Raw genomic sequence first — 16,487 nt, 5'->3', positions numbered from 1 at the left:
ACCCCTCCCCTGTCTCTTTTCGCCTCTCTTCCAGACTCTAACCCCTCCCCTGTCTCTTTAGGCCTCTCTTCCAGACTCTACCCTCCCCGTCTCTTTACGCCTCTCTTCGACTCTAACCCCTCCCCCGTCTCTTTACGCCTCTCTTCCAGACTCTAACCCTCCCCGTCCCTTTACGCCTCTCTTCCGGACTCTAACCCCTCCCCGTCCCTTTACGCCTCTCTTCCAGACTCTAACCCTCCCCCCGTCTCTTTACGCCTCTCTTCCAGACTCTAACCCCTCCCCCGTCTCTTTACGCCTCTCTTCCAGACTCTAACCCCTCCCCCGTCCCTTTACGCCTCTCTTCCGGACTCTAACCCCTCCCCCGTCCCTTTACGCCTCTCTTCCGGACTCTAACCCCTCCCCCGTCTCTTTACGCCTCTCTTCCAGACTCTAACCCTCCCCCGTCTCTTTACGCCTCTCTTCCAGACTCTAACCCCTTCCCGTTCTCTTTACGCCTCTCTTCCAGACTCTAACCCTCCCCTGTCTCTGTTCGCCTCTCTTTCCAGACTCTAAACCTCCCCCGTCTCTTTCGCCTCTCTTCCAGACTCTAACCCCTCCCTCGTCTCTTTACGCCTCTCTTCCAGACTCTAACCCCTCCCCGTCTCTTTACGCCTCTCTTCCAGACTCAACCCTCCCCTGTCTCTTTACGCCTCTCTTCCAGACTCTAACCCTCCCTGTCTCTTTACGCCTCTCTTCCAGCCATCCCCGTCTCTTTACGGCCTCTCTTCCAGACTCTAACCCCTCCCCGTCTCTTTACGCCTCTCTTCCAGACTCTAAACCCTCCCCCGTCTCCTTTACGCCTCTCTTCCAGACTCTAAACCCCTCCCTGTCCTCTTTACGCCTCTCTTCAGACTCTACCCCTCCCCCGTCTCTTTCGCCTCTCTTCAGACTCTAACCCCTCCCCGTCTCTTACGCCTCTCTTCCAGACTCTAAACCCCTCCCCGTCTCTTTACGCCCTCTTCCAGACTCTAACCCTCCCCCGTCTCTTTACGCCTCTCTTCCAGACTCTAACCCCTCCCCGTCTCTTTACGCCTCTCTTCCAGACTCTAACCCTCCCCGTCTCTTTTACGGCCTCTCTTCCAGACTCTAAACCCCTCCCCGTCTCTTTACGCCTCTCTTCCAGACTCTAACCCCCCCCCGTCTCTTTACGCCCTCTTCCAGACTCTAACCCTCCCCGTCTCTTACGCCTTCTCTTCCAGACTCTAACCCCTCCCCGTCTCTTTTTCGCCTCTCTTCCAGACTCTAACCCCTCCCCTGCTCTCTTTTACGCCTCTCTTCCAGACCTAACCCCTCCCCGTCTCTTTTTCGCCTCTCTTCCAGACTCTAACCCCTCCCCGTCTCTTTTCGCCTCTCTCCAGACTCTAACCCCTCCCCTGTCTCTTTACGCCTCTCTTCCAGACTCTAACCCCTCCCCGTCTCTTTACGCCTCTCTTCCAGACTCTAACCCCTCCTGGTCTCTTTACGCCTCTCTTCCAGACTCTAACCCCTCCCCGTCTCTTTTCGCCTCTCTTCCAGACTCTAACCCCTCCCCGTCTCTTTTTCGCCTCTCTTCCAGACTCTAACCCTCCCCCGTTCCCTTTACGCCTCTCTTCCAGACTCTAACCCCTCCCCCGTCCCTTTACGCCTCTCTTCCAGACTCTAACCCCTCCCCGTCCCTTTACGCCTCTCTCTCCAGACTCTAACCCCTCCCCGTCTCTTTACGCCTCTCTTCCAGACTTTAACCCCTCCCCCGTCCCTTTACGCCTCTCTTCCAGACTCTAAACCCTCCCCCGTCCCTTTACGCCTCTCTTTCCAGACTCTAACCCCTCCCCCGTCCCTTTTACGCCTCTCTTCCAGACTCTAACCCTCCCCCGTCTCTTTACGCCTCTCTTCCAGACTCTAACCCCTTCCCGTCTCTTTACGCCTCTCTTCCAGACTCTAACCCCTCCCCTGTCTCTTTACGCCTCTCTTCCAGACTCTAAACCCTCCCCGTCCTTTTGCCTCTCTTCCAGACTCTAACCCCTCCCTCGTCTCTTTACGCCTCTCTTCCAGACTCTAACCCCTCCCCCGTCTCTTTACGCCTCTCTTCCAGACTCTAACCCCTCCCTGCTCTCTTTACGCCTCTTCTTCCAGACTCTAACCCCTCCCTGTCTCTTTACGCCTCTCTTCCAGACTCTAACCCCTCCCTGTTCTCTTTACGCCTCTCTTCCAGACTCTAACCCCTCCCCGTCTCTTTACGCCTCTCTTCCAGACTCTAACCCCTCCCCGTCTCTTTACGCCTCTCTTCCAGACTCTAACCCCTCCCCCGTCTCTTTACGCCTCTCTTCCAGACTCTAACCCCTCCCCTGTCTCTTTACGCCTCTCTTCCAGACTCTAACCCCTCCCCCGTCTCTTTACGCCTCTCTTCCAGACTCTAACCCCTCCCCGTCTCTTTACGCCTCTCTTCCAGACTCTAACCCCTCCCCGTCTCTTACGCCTCTCTTCCAGACTCATCCTCTCTTCTCCCTCCAGAGACCAGGTGGGATGCCCCCATCCAGCCGTATGACCCCTCAGGGCCCGCCCATGGGGCCTCCAGGCTACGGCTCCAGCCCTGTGTCCCGACCAGGGATGCCCAGTGTCATGGACCCCTCCCGTAAAAGGCCTGCACCCCAGCAGATCCAGCAGGTCCAACAGCAGCGCAACCAACAGTAAAATCTAAATATTATTTTAGGCTTGACAGGATTTACTTAAACAGTAGGCTTTCACATTGTTACCAGGGTATAAGGAGGGACGTTACAAATTATTATTAGATTACTGTGATTAATCGTCCTRATTAAGAGTTGACCATGTCTTTGTAGGGGAAAATGAATGTGTATACATAGTGCGTATAGGCCTTTACATTCCTTATCAACTCACAATATTGTTATCTTCTGTTGCAGTACCAAGAAGAAGAAGATGGCGGATAAGATTTTACCTCAGAGGATCCGGGAGCTGGTGCCAGAGTCTCAGGCCTACATGGACCTGCTGGCGTTTGAGAGGAAGCTGGACCAGACCATCATGAGGAAACGCCTGGACATCCAGGAGGCACTCAAGAGACCCATCAAGGTAAACAGATGGGGTTATTTCCTCACTAGGAGCCAAGGCCTGTATTCATAAACCACTTCAAAGTAACCGTGCTGATCTAGGATCATTGTTTCCTTTTAGATCCTAAGGAATAGCATAATATGAACAGGGATTTTATAGGCTACAACTCAGCCCAGGACTTTTTCCTGATTTTAACAAGTTGACCTGACCAGGAAAAGCTCAGCGCCTGAGTTGTAGCCCGGCCCAGGGCCTGAGTTGTAGATAAAATGTTATTCATCACCTGCTTCATAAACAGGTGTAGACTAGCAGTGAATTGCTTACTCATGGCCCTTCCAACAATGCAGACAGAAAGAAAATAGAGAAATAATAAAGTAAAATGATAATGATAAATACACCGATATCTTGGCTATATACACAGGGTACTGAGTTACTGTGCAGGGTTATGAGGTAATTGAGGTAGATATATACATGTAACTAGGAATAAAGTGACAAATAAACAGTAGCTGCAGCGTATGTCATGAGTCCCAAAAATGTGTGCAAAAAAGGGTCAATGCAGATAGTCCGGGTAGCTATTTGGTTAACTATTTAACTAACTATTTAGCAGTCTTATGGCTTCAGGYTAGGTGTTGTTCAGGGTCCTGTTGGTTCCAGATTTGCTGCATCGGTACCGCTTGAGAACAGCAGCGAGAACAGTCTATGACTTGGGTGGCTGTAGTCTTTGACCATTATTAGGGCCTTCCTCTGACACCGCCTGGTATAGAGGTCCTGGGTGGCAGGGAGCTTGGCCCCAGTGAGGACCTGGGGGTGTAAGCGCTTCCATCTGTAGTGCCTTGTGGTCGGATGCTAAGAAGTTGCCAAAGCAAGCGGCGATACAGTCAGTCAAGATGCTCTCAATGGTGCAACTTTTTGAGGATCTGAGAGCCCATGCCAAATGTTTTCAGCCTCCTGAGTGGGAAGAGGCGTTGTCGTGCCCCCTTCACGACTATGTTGTTGCGTGGGTGGACCATGATAGATCCTTAGTGATGTGGACACCGATGAACATGACGCTCTCGACCTGCTCCACTACAGCCCTGTCGATGTGAATGGGGGCGCGCTTGGCCCTCCGTTTCCTGAAGTCCACGATCAGTTACTTTGTCTTGCTGACGTTGAGGGACAGGTTGTCCTGGCACCACACTGCCAGGTCTCTGACCGCCTCCCTATAGGCTGTCTCATRGTCGTCTGTGATCAGGCCTACCACAGTTGTGTCGTTGGCAAACTTAATGAGTCGTGCGCGGCCACACAGTTGTGGATGAGCAGGGAGTACAGGAGTGAGCAAGCACCCCTGAGGGGCCCCTCATGTTGAGGGTCAGCGTGGCGGATGTGTTGTTGCCTACCCTTACCACCTGGGGGTGGCCCGTCAGGAAGTCCAGGATCCAGTTGCAGAGGGAGGTGTTTAGTCCCAGGGTCCTTAGCTTAGTGATGAGCTTCATGGGCACTATGGTGTTGAAGGCTGAGCTGTAGATACTGAACAGCATAAGTGTTCCTCTTGTACAGGTAGGAAAGGGCAGTGTGGAGTGCAATAGAGATTGCATCATCTGTGGATCTGCTGGGTGGTAGGGGAATTAGAGAGGGTGCAGGGTGATGGTGTTGATGTGAGCCATGACCAGTTTTCAAAGCATTTCATGGCTACATATGTGAGTGCTACGGTGCGATAGTCATTTACACAGGTTACCTTGCCGTTCTTGTGCACAGGGACTATGGTGGACTACTTGAAACATGTAGGTATTACAGACTGGATCAAGGAGATGAAAATGTCAGTGTAGACACTTGTCAGCTGGTTAGCGCATGCTCTGAGTACGCATCCTGGTAATCCATCTGACCTGCGGCCTTGTGAATGTTAACCTGTTTAAACGTCTTACGGAGAGCGTGATCACACATCCGTCTGGAACAGCTGCTGCTCTCATGCATGTTTTGGTGTTGCTTGCCTTGAAGCAATGCATAGAAGGCATTTAGCTCATCTGGTAGGCTTGTGTCACTGGGCAGCTCACGGCTGTGTTTCCCTTTGTAATCTGTGATAATTCTCATATATAAACTAATGGGAATATATGCAAATTAATATTAATACCATTTTAATGTAGATGTTTTTTGCATTGGATATATTTACCATATCATATGGAAACAGAAACATAAACCTTTTACGTTATCATAAGTAGACATAATTGCAAATATTTAAATCCTTCCAATAGAAATAGAGTTAAGAATTTAACTTTAAATGAGTTGACTCTTCACATGGGGTGATTTCACTGAACAACAAAAGAAAGGGAATATTGAATGATCCCCAATGATCCATCGCATCTCCCCAAAAAAGTATTCAACATGCATCTGTAAAATGATAGTCTAGAAACTAAAGCTTTGGTTGTCTTCCTCTCAGGCTTCCATGTCTTCTCCCTGGACCTCAATGTCCACCTCTTGAACATCAGGCCTCATCTTCACTGTCACTTTCCAACCTTGTTGAGGATGGCTCGTTGTCAGGCTCAAAAAGACCCATTTGCCCAGATGGCCACCATTTTTTCAACCCTTGTATTGGTCAGCCTGTTGCGTGCTTTGGTGTGTGTGTTCCCGAACAAGGACCAGTTGCGTTCTGAGGTTGCTGATGTTGGTGGGATTTGGAGGATGATGGAGGCAACAGGGGAAAGAGCCTCAGATTCACAAAGTCCCTTCCACCAGGTGGCTGATGAGATATGTTGGCAAGACTGCCATATTGCATCTCCATCCCAAAGCCCTTGCTTGGAAGTGTACTTCGCCAGACTGCCAAGAACCTTGCCCTCATCCAGGCCAAGGTGGCGAGACACAGTAGTGATGACACCATAGGCCTTGTTGATCTCTGACCCAGACAGGATGCTCTTGCCAGCGTACTTGGGGTCCAACATGTGCACTGCGGCGTGTATCGCCTTCAGGCAGAAGTCTTCACGCTTTTTMATGTATTTCAGAACTGCAGTTTCCTCTGCTTGGAGCAACAGTGAAGTGGGCAGGGCAGTARGGATTTCTTCTCTTACATCTGCAAACAGAGTCTGAACATCAGACAGGATGGCATTGTCTACCTCAATCCGTGCAATGGCTACTGCTATAGGTTTCAGGCTGCTTACCACTCTCTCCCAAAATACATCATCCAGGAGGATCCTCTTGATGGGGCTGTCCATATCGGCAGACTGTGATATGGCCATTTCTTGGAGAGACTCCTTCCCCTCCAGGAAACTGGCAGCTTCCATGTGGTGCTCTTATTCTTCTCACTTTGCTTGGTGAGGTAGATTACTATAACTTGATGACCCTTCACATACCTAACCATTTCCTTGGCTCTCTTGAAGAGTGTATCCAATGTTTTCAGAGCCATGATGTCCTTGAGGAGCAGATTCAATGCATGAGCAGCACAGCCAATGGGTGTGATTTGTGGGTAGGACTCCTCCACTTTAGACCAAGCAGCCTTCATGTTCGCAGCATTGTCTGTCACCAGTGCAAATACCTTCTGTGGTCCAAGGTCATTGATGACTGTCTTCAGCTCATCTGCAATGTAGAYACCGGTGTGTCTGTTGTCCCTTGTGTCTGTGCTCTTGTAGAATACTGTTTGAGGGGCGGAGATGATGTAGTTAATTATTTATTTCTTTTTCACTTGAACTKTGTTGAACTCTGCATCCAGCAAATGAGTAGATAAAGCATGTCTGGTTGGAGGGGTGTATGCTGGGAGAAGAACATTCAGAAATCTCTTCCAATACACATTGCCTGTGAGCATCAGAGGTGAACCAGTTGCATACACAGCTCGAGCAAGACATTCATCAGCATTTCTCTGACTACGTTCCTCCATTGTGTAAAAAAAAACGTCTGATTCCAGGAGGACCATGAGCTGTTGCTATCGATAAGGTGTCTGATTCATCATTTTCACCTTGAATAGAAGTAGAGGGACTTTTGTCAGAGGTTGTGAGCGCTGAGGGAACTTTATGCATTTGGCCAGATGATTCTGCATCTTTGTTGCATTCTTCACATATGATTTGGRACAGTATTTGTAAACGTACACAGTTTTCCTTCTATATTAGCTGCAGTGAAACATCTCCACACATCAGATAGTGCCCGTGGCATTTTCCTGTAAAGATTAGGGGGGGGGAATTTTAAAAACCCAAATACAATTCCATGTACAGATAAATAGTTAAGCAGTTAGATGAAACAACTCCTTTGTAAGATACATGTTTTAAAATTAAACATGTATGGAAACAGGTGAATTAACACTCCTCAGTTAGTAGGCTAAAAACCCACATGGTAGCAAAAACTAGCAGAAAGTGTTAACAAGTTAGAAATAATTTAAACACATTTTGCTGTAGGCTACTATTTGCTTGTTAACAAAAAATCATGTATGTCATATAACATCTCAGGTGATTGTACGTTCACCAATAGAACYGAGGGTAGAGGCAATTTTATGTACCCGTCGACGTAGTTTTGTCAGGGTGCCCGCACGTCGGCCTTTTTTACATCGCCTTTTTCTCTTTCGTGTCTCTAGGATTAGGGCTTGGTCCAGGTTGAGTTTTCCCTGCTCATCACTTCCCATGTTTTCCTCCGCATTTTGATAGTGAAATTCAACATGACTGGACTTTTTGCGTTTCAGCAAAAGCGAAAGCTTCGTATCTTCATATCCAACACGTTCAACCCTGCCAAGCCCGACGCAGAAGACGGGGATGGCACTGTTGCATCATGGGAACTGCGTGTCGAAGGACGCCTGCTTGAAGATGTAAGACTAATTTATTAGTTGTGTGTTGAAGGTTAGTGTCTGTGTGTTTTTATGTAACTTGGTGAAATGTCTGATAATTGTTTTCTTTCTCAGACTGCTGTGTCCAAGTATGAAGCCACCAAGCAGAAGAGAAAGTTCTCTTCCTTCTTCAAGTCTCTGGTCATCGAGTTGGACAAGGATCTATATGGGCCTGACAATCACTTGGTCGAGGTAAAAAGATGCGGTTTAATGTTCGGTTGCAAAAATCTGATTAGATTTATTTRCATGAACAATGTAAGCGAATTGCCACCTCTAACTCTTCTTAACCACTTTCTCTATTGTAGTCTTAGTAATGAGATTCTGTTCTAAAGTTATTTCTATTGCATAGTGGCACAGGACTGCGACCACTCAGGAGACAGACGGGTTCCAGGTGAAGAGACCAGGTGATGTAGGGGTACGCTGCACTGTCCTGCTGATGCTGGACTACCAGGTAAAAACACATATTATTACACTGAGTACGTTTACATACACAGTAGTAATTCAATATTAAACTGATTATGGCAGTAAGCAGATTATGCAATAGCCTTATACACACCTTACTCGGCTTATCTTAATCAGCGTAAGGTCAAAATTGAAGTTAAACACCTGGTTTTCTGAGCATTCTTTCAAATTATTAGGACATGTAAATACCTTAATCGAAGTTCCAGCTGTGTATTTGATCTGCTAGTACCAACCGAGAGCCTCCCTCGTTAGCCCCCAACCGGGAGCCTCCCTCGTTAGCCCCCAACCGGGAGCCTCCCTCGTTAGCCCCCAACCGGGCGCCTCCCTCGTTAGCCCCCAACCGGGAGCCTCCCTCGTTAGCCCCCAACCGGGAGCCTCCCTCGTTAGCCAAACGGGAAGGCTCCTCGGTTTTAGGCTCCAGGAGGCTCCTCCGTTAGCCCAAGGAGAGCTCTCGTTAGCCCCCAACCGGGAGAGCTCTCGTTAGCCCCCAACCGGAGAGCCTCCCTCGTTAGCCCCAACCCGGGAGAGCCTCTCGTTGCCCACGGGAGAGCCTCTGTTAGCCACGGGAGACCTCTGTTTACCCCCAGGGAGAGCTCCTCGTTAGCAAGGGAGCTCCTCGTTAGCCGGAGAGCTCCCTCGTAGCCGGGTGAAGTGAGTTCGGAACAGATAAAAGTATGCATCTTAGAAGTTGTTTTCGCATAGAATTTGTCTGAATCCGAATCAAATATTCTTCAAAAAATACATGGTCGCTGGGGTAGAACATCTATTTTGATTGGCTATTTTCTGCATTTTCGTGTGTCATCAGGTTGCATGGAAATCAGATTTGTCCATGCAAAACAGGATTATTAGGGAAATGTTTTTTGCAAAGCACGTAAACGTTTTAATCAAACTATTATATTAATCTGACTGTAGACAATAATCGATTGATTCCATGTAACGTACTACTGTTGCCTCAAACTAGACTACAGGTAATAACAATCTATTAGTACTGTCCTGCTCATACTAGACTACAGGTATAACAATCCTATTAGTACTGTCTGCTCATATAGACTACCAGGTAATAACACTAATATTAGTACTGTACTGCTCATCTAAGACTACCAGGTAAAAACACATCCTATTTAGTATGTACTGTCCATAGAACTACAGGTAAAAACACATCCTATTAGTATGTCCTGCTCATACTAGACTACCAGGTAAAAACACATCCTATTAGTACTGTACTGCTCATACTAGACCTCCAGGTAAAAACCATCCTTTAGTACTGTACTGTCATATAGACCCAGGTAATACACATCCTATTAGTACTGTCTGCTCATACTAGACTACAGGTAAAACACATCCTATGTATCTGTCCTGCTGCATACTAGACTACCAGGTATAACACATCCTATTAGTACTGTCTGCTCATATAGAACACAGGTAAAACACATCCTATTAGTACTGTCCTGCTCATACTAGACTACCAGGTAAAACAATCCTATTAGTACTGTCCTGCTCATACTAGACTACCAGGTAAAAACACATCCTATTGTACTGTCCTGCTCAAAACTGACTACAGGTAAAAACACATCCTATTAGTACTGTTACTCCATTACTGACTAAGGTAAAACACATCCTATGTATGTTACTGCTCATATAGACTACAGGTAATAACACATCTATTAGTTTCCTGCTCATACTAGACTACCAGGTAATAACACATCCTATTAGTACTGTCCTGCTCATACTAGACTACCAGGTAAAACACATATAGTATGTCTAGCTCATACTAGACTACCAGGTAATACACATCTATTAGTACTGGCCCTGCTCATAACTAGACTACCAGGTAAAACACATCCTATTAGTACTGTCCTGCTCATACTAGACTAACCAGGTAAAAACACATCCTATTAGTACTGTCCTGCTCATACTAGACTACCAGGTAAAACACATCCTATTAGTACTGTCTGCTCATACTAGACTACCAGGTTAAATATCCTATTAGTACTGTCTGCTCATACTAGACTACCAGGTAATAACACATTCTTTAGTACTGTTGCTCATACTAGACTACCAGGTAATAACACATCCTATTAGTACTGTCCTGCTCATAACTAGACCTACCAAGGTAAAAACAATATATTAGATATGTCTGCTCATACTAGACTACCAGGTAAAAGCATAATAATTGCAACCTGGGACCTCTCATATACATCCTCTAGGTGTCACTGAAGGTTTTAAAGAGACACTCCGGCAAAAACAAAATGATTCAGCTCTTAAAGGAAAGATTCAGACATTTTGAATGTTATTGTTTTTGTGCATCTTTGAGGGATGTTATTTATTCCCGGGGTAATTTCATGTGTATTTCAGCATCTGCCGTTCAAGCAGGCAGAAATACAGCCGGTATGACGAGTTTTGCATCATATATATATATATAAAACGATAACATTAAAAATGAGGGAATCTTTCCTTTTTAAAGTGAAACTGACAGAATTTTAACTACTTTGCCGATATGAAAKAGACAAACGTAAAATCTGTCAAAAATATAAAATTCCCACTTGATGCTACAGAACTACTTTATAAGAGGTTTTAAAAATAGATTATATTTTATTCCAAATCCCATGATGTAGAGTAAGACATTGTTGCCAGAATAGATGGATGCAGTTCAATGCATGATTCATATAACTCACCGATTCATTTCTTGGTAGTACAAAACATATTGCTACCAGGTTGTAAATCCCAGCTGGCCTGGTACATCGTCTGCTGCCTCCATTCAGGATGCACTGATTCAGCTTCAATGACGCAATATTGTGGACAGAAACAAATGTAACCAAGGCTGGGAATGTCAATACAATCAAACTAGGAAGGGCAATGATCACAAGTCAGTCATAACGTGGCTAATAGACTAGCATATCTATTAATGTAGCTAAGAACACTGAGCCTATCGTTAGCTAGATAGCTGCTGGGAGGATGTCATGTCATTGGACGAGTGGGTAAGTGGCAGAGTTCTCCCCACCATATTGTTTTTCTGTGGCTACGGCTATAGATGCAGTTCTGTGGCTATAGATGCCGTTCTGTGGCTACGGCTATAGATGCCGTTCTGTGGCTACGGCTATAGATGCCGTTCTGTGGCTACGGCTATAGATGCAGTTCTGTGGCTATAGATGCCGTTCTGTGGCTACGGCTATAGATGCCGTTCCGTGGCTACGGCTATAGATGCAGTTCTGTGGCTACGGCTATAGATGCCGTTCTGTGGCTATAGACGCCGATCTGTGGCTATAGACGCCGTTCCGTGGCTATAGATGCAGTTCCGTGGCTACGGCTATAGACGCCGTTCCGTGGCTACGGCTATAGATGCCGTTCTGTGGCTACGGCTTAGATGCATTCGTGGCTATAGACTGCCGTTCTGTGGCTTACGGCTATAGATGACCGTTTCTGTGCGGCTATAGATGGCCAGTTTCGTGGCTACGGCTAGTAGATGCCAGTTTCTGTGGCTAACGGTATGATGCCCGTTCTGTGGCTACGGCTATAGATGCCGTTCTGTGGCTACGGCTATAGGATAGCAGTTCTGGTGGCTATAGATGCCGTTCTGTGGCTGAAGCGGCTATAGATGTGCCGTTTCGTGGCTGAGCGGCTTATAGATGCCGTTTCTGTGGCTCGACGAGCCTTATAGATGCCGTTCTGTGGGCTATAGGATAGACGCCGTCTGTGGCCTTATAGAGCGCGCGTTCCGTGGCTATACGGCATAGCGATCTGTTGCGTATGCTCCGGCCTATAGAGCGTTCGTGAGCTACGCGTATAGACGCCGTTCCGTGGTACGGCTATAGACGCCGTTCCGTGGCTACGGCTATAGACGCCGTTCCGTGGCTCGGCTATAGAACGCCGTTTCCGTGGCTACGGCTATAGACGCCGTTCCGTGGCTACGGCTATAGACGCCGTTCCGTGGCTACGGCTATAGACGCCGTTCCGTGGCTACGGCTTATAGACGCCGTTCGTGGCTACGGTATAGACGCCGTTCGCGTGGGCTACGGCTATAGACGTCGTTCCGTGGCACGGCTATAGACGTTCTGTGGTACGGCATATAGATGCAGTTGTCAGTTGATTCAGAGGGTTGGGTTAAATGCGGAAGACACATTTCAGTTGAAGAATTCAGTTGTACCACTGACTAGGTATCCCCCTTTCCCTTCCATTTGGTTAGCTAGCAAGAAATGTGAATCCCTTTGCTAGCTATGCTGAACTTGAACGACTTTTATCCACAGTTAACATATCTCTTAGTTGTCAATCAAATGTATTTGGCATCAATCAAATGGCGGGCGGGCAGTTCCCATTCAGTTGTCAAAATGTTGGTTAGGAAACAAGCATGCTTTGGCAGGCAAGCTGCAGAAGGACGAGGAGGCTAATATTCCCCATCGTTTATCAGTGCAACTATGATGGCAAACTAGCTGGAGAAGTTTGAGTTGTCTTACTGTTCCCTCGTTAGATTTGAGGTCATCTCGCTCTGGCTAACATTAGTTGTTGATCTTGTTGTTGATGTGCAACTGAGTGACAGAGCCTACCTTTTTCATGGTTGTTTGATCAATAGGACTGTACAGTTCCCAAATCTAAGCAGACTCCCGTGGTATTACATATTTGCAGAAATCCATTCAGGTGGTTTTTTGCCAAAATGCTTTTTTTAATGATCTAAAGTCACGCTGTTTCTTCTGCCTGTAAACACACAGTCCAGTTCAAAGTGAATGATGGCAGGCCTACTGCTGTAAACACACAGTCCAGTTCATAGTGAATGATGGCAGGCCCTACTTCCTGTAAACACACAGTCCAGTTCAAAGTGAATGATGCAGGACCGTATGGCAAATGGCTATATTTGCATATATGCCTACTGTAGCTCTGATTGGCTATGATGCACCGCTCTGAGTCTGGTCCGCGGACAAGACAGGCTTTTATAAGTTTTTATTTACAGCAGTGTCTATTTTGTCCAAATGTACGGTCACTTTCCCATTCTATATTGCTATAGAATCTTCTCAAACGCCTGATTATAACGTAATTCCCAAACATTCTATGAATTCTGAAACGTGTAAATGACCATGTCTGTGTTGCTTCAGAATGTAAACAGAGGTATCATATCTTCTTTGGGGTATATATATGAACAGATTTCGATCGATTTAAGTGTTGATTTATAAAAAATAAAAAAAATAAAAAAAAAACGCTGTCAGTTCCACTTTAAATGGTGTCATGTTGATGTTCTGTTCATGTTTTATTTTATTTATGAATTCAATATGAACCAGGTGGTTTTGGCAGCAGGACCTTTCTATAGCTCCCAAATACATTCTTGTCATTTGAGTCTCTTTTCAGAGACTTTTCAATTTGATGGTGTAATGTCACTGCTAATTTCACCTCTCCATACCTTCCCGCATTCCCAGCCCCCTCAGTTCAAGTTGGACCCTCGCCTGGCCCGTATGTTGGGGATCCACACCCAGACCAGGCCGGTCATCATCCAGGCCCTCTGGCAGTATGTTAAGACCCACAAGCTGCAGGACCCCCACGAGAGAAGAGTTGCATCAACTGTGACAAGTACCTGCAGCAGGTGAGCGAGTACATCAACTGTGACAACGACCTGCAGCAGGTCAGTGAGCAGCAAGTGGTCCCGTGTGGCTTAGTTGGTAAAGCATGGCACTTGTAACGGCAGGGTTGTGGGTTCGATTCCCATGCGGGACCAGTACAAAAGTCTCCCATGTTCACAGCTGGAAGATACACAGCGTTCTTAGGGAGAGTATCTTTTCCCCACGTTTGTATCTGTAATGTTGAGTCATAGTTATATAACCTGGTGGATGTTATGCAATGTAATTTGCCTTTTCATAACCTTTATGGTTAAAGGTAAATGGGCCAGGAATATTGTCCTTAGCCTAAACACACTGTAGACCTCCAACAAATAGCCATCTTTATTAACTGTCCAAAGCTGTAACCTACAAAACACAATACTGAATCCTTGCATGTCCAGTTCTTGAGTAAATTAATAAGGTTCTGTTTATCCATTTTGTTCTAGATCTTTGAGACCCAGCGTATGAAGTTCTCTGAGATCCCCCAGCGTCTCCATGCTCTCCTGATGCCTCCAGAACCCATCATTATTAACCATGTCATCAGGTAGGAGACGGCAGTAAGAAGCGTAAGAAGACCAAGGACACGCAATGAGCTTTTTTCTCTAAATTTCAATGGTTGCGCAGTCGTAAGAAGAAAAGCTGGCCACGGCAGCACCGGCGTCCAGGTGTATCGATCACATTTAATGTGTTTCTTCTAACCGTTAGCAGTATACTCTTATCTTTTTACCGTACAACGACATGAACGCTAGGCCCTCAGCCACTGCGCTACCCGTACACACGACTCTACGTGTTTTGGTGCTGCGTCGCTGGGACGCGTAAATCTCCATGTATAATGATAGATGATGCTAGTTTTGCTTTTATTTCTAATTTCTCTTTGCTCACATTTAAACTTCCAGAACCTTCTTTTTACGCATCAATCACGCAGACGTCGACCCGTTAGTACGAGATGGTCCAGTGGACGGTATTATTCTCTGCGAATAAATATAATGGACATGGTAGCTCCGCTGGCGTCACAGGAGGTCACTACAAGAGAGAAGGCGACACCGAAGGACGATGACGAGAATCACGAACAACCTGCGACGAGCAAAACACTACCTATGCTGCGGGTTTGAACTATTACGAATCATATGCCTGCTATAGTACACCGATCTCCGTCCTGTCTGGACGTTTGGATATTTGTTCTCAAGAGAAATACACGGCTGCCGCACGCGACAAGCTCGCATAGCGCGCGAGGTCCTGATTGGGCGTATACCTGTCTTGGAATCTTAGTGGTGGGCTGATCGCATAGGGTGGTTGGGCGACAGGGTGAGATGTCGTCATATCATTCACCTTAGTTGCTATCCATGATCCAGTACTTCACTTTAGTATCGTCATCTCTCCGAGCTTTTATTATGTTCAGTCCTCCACATATTCTCGTTAACTTGTCTTCTGTAATAATGTCGATAGCTGTCTTCTTCTAATCCCCTCGTGTATCCGGTTTAGCCTGCAGTTTCTTCTGTTGGATCCTTTAAAGGCCCCTGTATCTGCTCGTTCACAGATGGTCAGACTTCTGCGTCCAGTTGGAATTTGCAGTCCTTGAGCTATTGATTTCTGATCGGAGAGTCTACTATTTCAATCCGGTGTCCTAATAAGCTGGCATGCCTAGGAAGTTCTCAGACGAGTGGAACTTGTTCTATTGCTGTCTGCAATCGATGAATTATGACCGTGTCAGGTATATCTTTCTTTGCTACACCTTCATCTCCTCGGCACCGCTTAACGAAAGTCAATTACGACAGAAAGCCCCATACTCGCGGAACTGAGATGGCGGCGATGGACGGCACGTCGCATGTGGAATAGATCACGCCTGCCGATGCCGAGCTCTGTCTTTATTCTGTTTGATCAAAGCTTCACCTACACAATCTCGATCTGTGTTCAGTAGTTTAATAGAAGAGTTGTATCTTTTGTATTAAGTTGAGACCAGCGTATGAGATATCTGAGATCCCCCAGCGCTCCATGCTCTCCTGATGCCTCCAGAACCCATCATTATTAACCATGTCATCAGGTAGGCCTCTCACCATTATTAACCATGTCGTCAGGTAGGCCTCTGACCCATTATTACCATGTCATCAGGTAGGCCTCTGACCATTATTAACCATGTCATCAAGGTAGCCTCTCACCATTATTAACCATGTCGTCAGTGTAGGGCCTCTACCATTATAACCATGTCGTCAGTAGGCTCTGACCATTATTAAACCATGTCATCAGGTAGGCCTCTGACCCATTATTAACCATGTCCTCAGGTAGGCTCTGCACCCATTATTAACCATGTCCATCAGGTAGGCCTCTGACCATTATAACCATGTCATCAGGTAGGCCTTACCATTATTAACCATGTCGTCAGGTAGGCCTCTCACCATTATTAACCATGTCGTCAGGTAGGCCTACTTAACCCATTATTAACCATGTCGTCAGGTAGGACTCTCACCATTATTAAACCAAGTCGTCAGGTAGCCTCCACCATTATTAACCATGTTCGTCAGGTCAGTAGACTCTCACATTATTAACCATGTCGTCAGGTAGGACTCTCACCATTATTAACCATGTCGTCAGGTAGG

The 16,487-nt window shown here is 46.6% G+C and overlaps 1 protein-coding gene and 1 long non-coding RNA gene across 2 annotated transcripts in view; both read left to right on the top strand.

The window, feature by feature from the left end:
* Nucleotides 1-16,487, top strand: part of smarcd1 (SWI/SNF related BAF chromatin remodeling complex subunit D1) — a 45,022-nt gene that overhangs the window by 15,771 nt on the left and 12,764 nt on the right. Inside the window, exons 2-9 of the mRNA XM_070439303.1 lie at nucleotides 2,530-2,705; nucleotides 2,937-3,102; nucleotides 7,712-7,834; nucleotides 7,928-8,044; nucleotides 8,202-8,303; nucleotides 13,717-13,848; nucleotides 13,890-13,919; nucleotides 14,340-14,437. Of these exons, the coding sequence (XP_070295404.1) occupies nucleotides 2,530-2,705; nucleotides 2,937-3,102; nucleotides 7,712-7,834; nucleotides 7,928-8,044; nucleotides 8,202-8,303; nucleotides 13,717-13,848; nucleotides 13,890-13,919; nucleotides 14,340-14,437 (944 nt within the window). The remainder of the gene's footprint in view (nucleotides 1-2,529; nucleotides 2,706-2,936; nucleotides 3,103-7,711; nucleotides 7,835-7,927; nucleotides 8,045-8,201; nucleotides 8,304-13,716; nucleotides 13,849-13,889; nucleotides 13,920-14,339; nucleotides 14,438-16,487) is intronic.
* The window catches only part of LOC139024468 (uncharacterized), a 5,360-nt gene continuing 5,120 nt past the window's right edge, over nucleotides 16,248-16,487 (top strand). The window contains exons 1-2 of the long non-coding RNA XR_011475792.1: nucleotides 16,248-16,307; nucleotides 16,449-16,482. This is a non-coding gene — a long non-coding RNA (uncharacterized lncRNA). The remainder of the gene's footprint in view (nucleotides 16,308-16,448; nucleotides 16,483-16,487) is intronic.

Source organism: Salvelinus sp. IW2-2015, unplaced genomic scaffold, assembly GCF_002910315.2.
Source record: "Salvelinus sp. IW2-2015 unplaced genomic scaffold, ASM291031v2 Un_scaffold1546, whole genome shotgun sequence".
In the NCBI taxonomy this organism is placed as follows: Eukaryota; Metazoa; Chordata; class Actinopteri; order Salmoniformes; family Salmonidae; genus Salvelinus; species Salvelinus sp. IW2-2015.
This window is presented reverse-complemented; position numbering and strand designations above follow the sequence as displayed.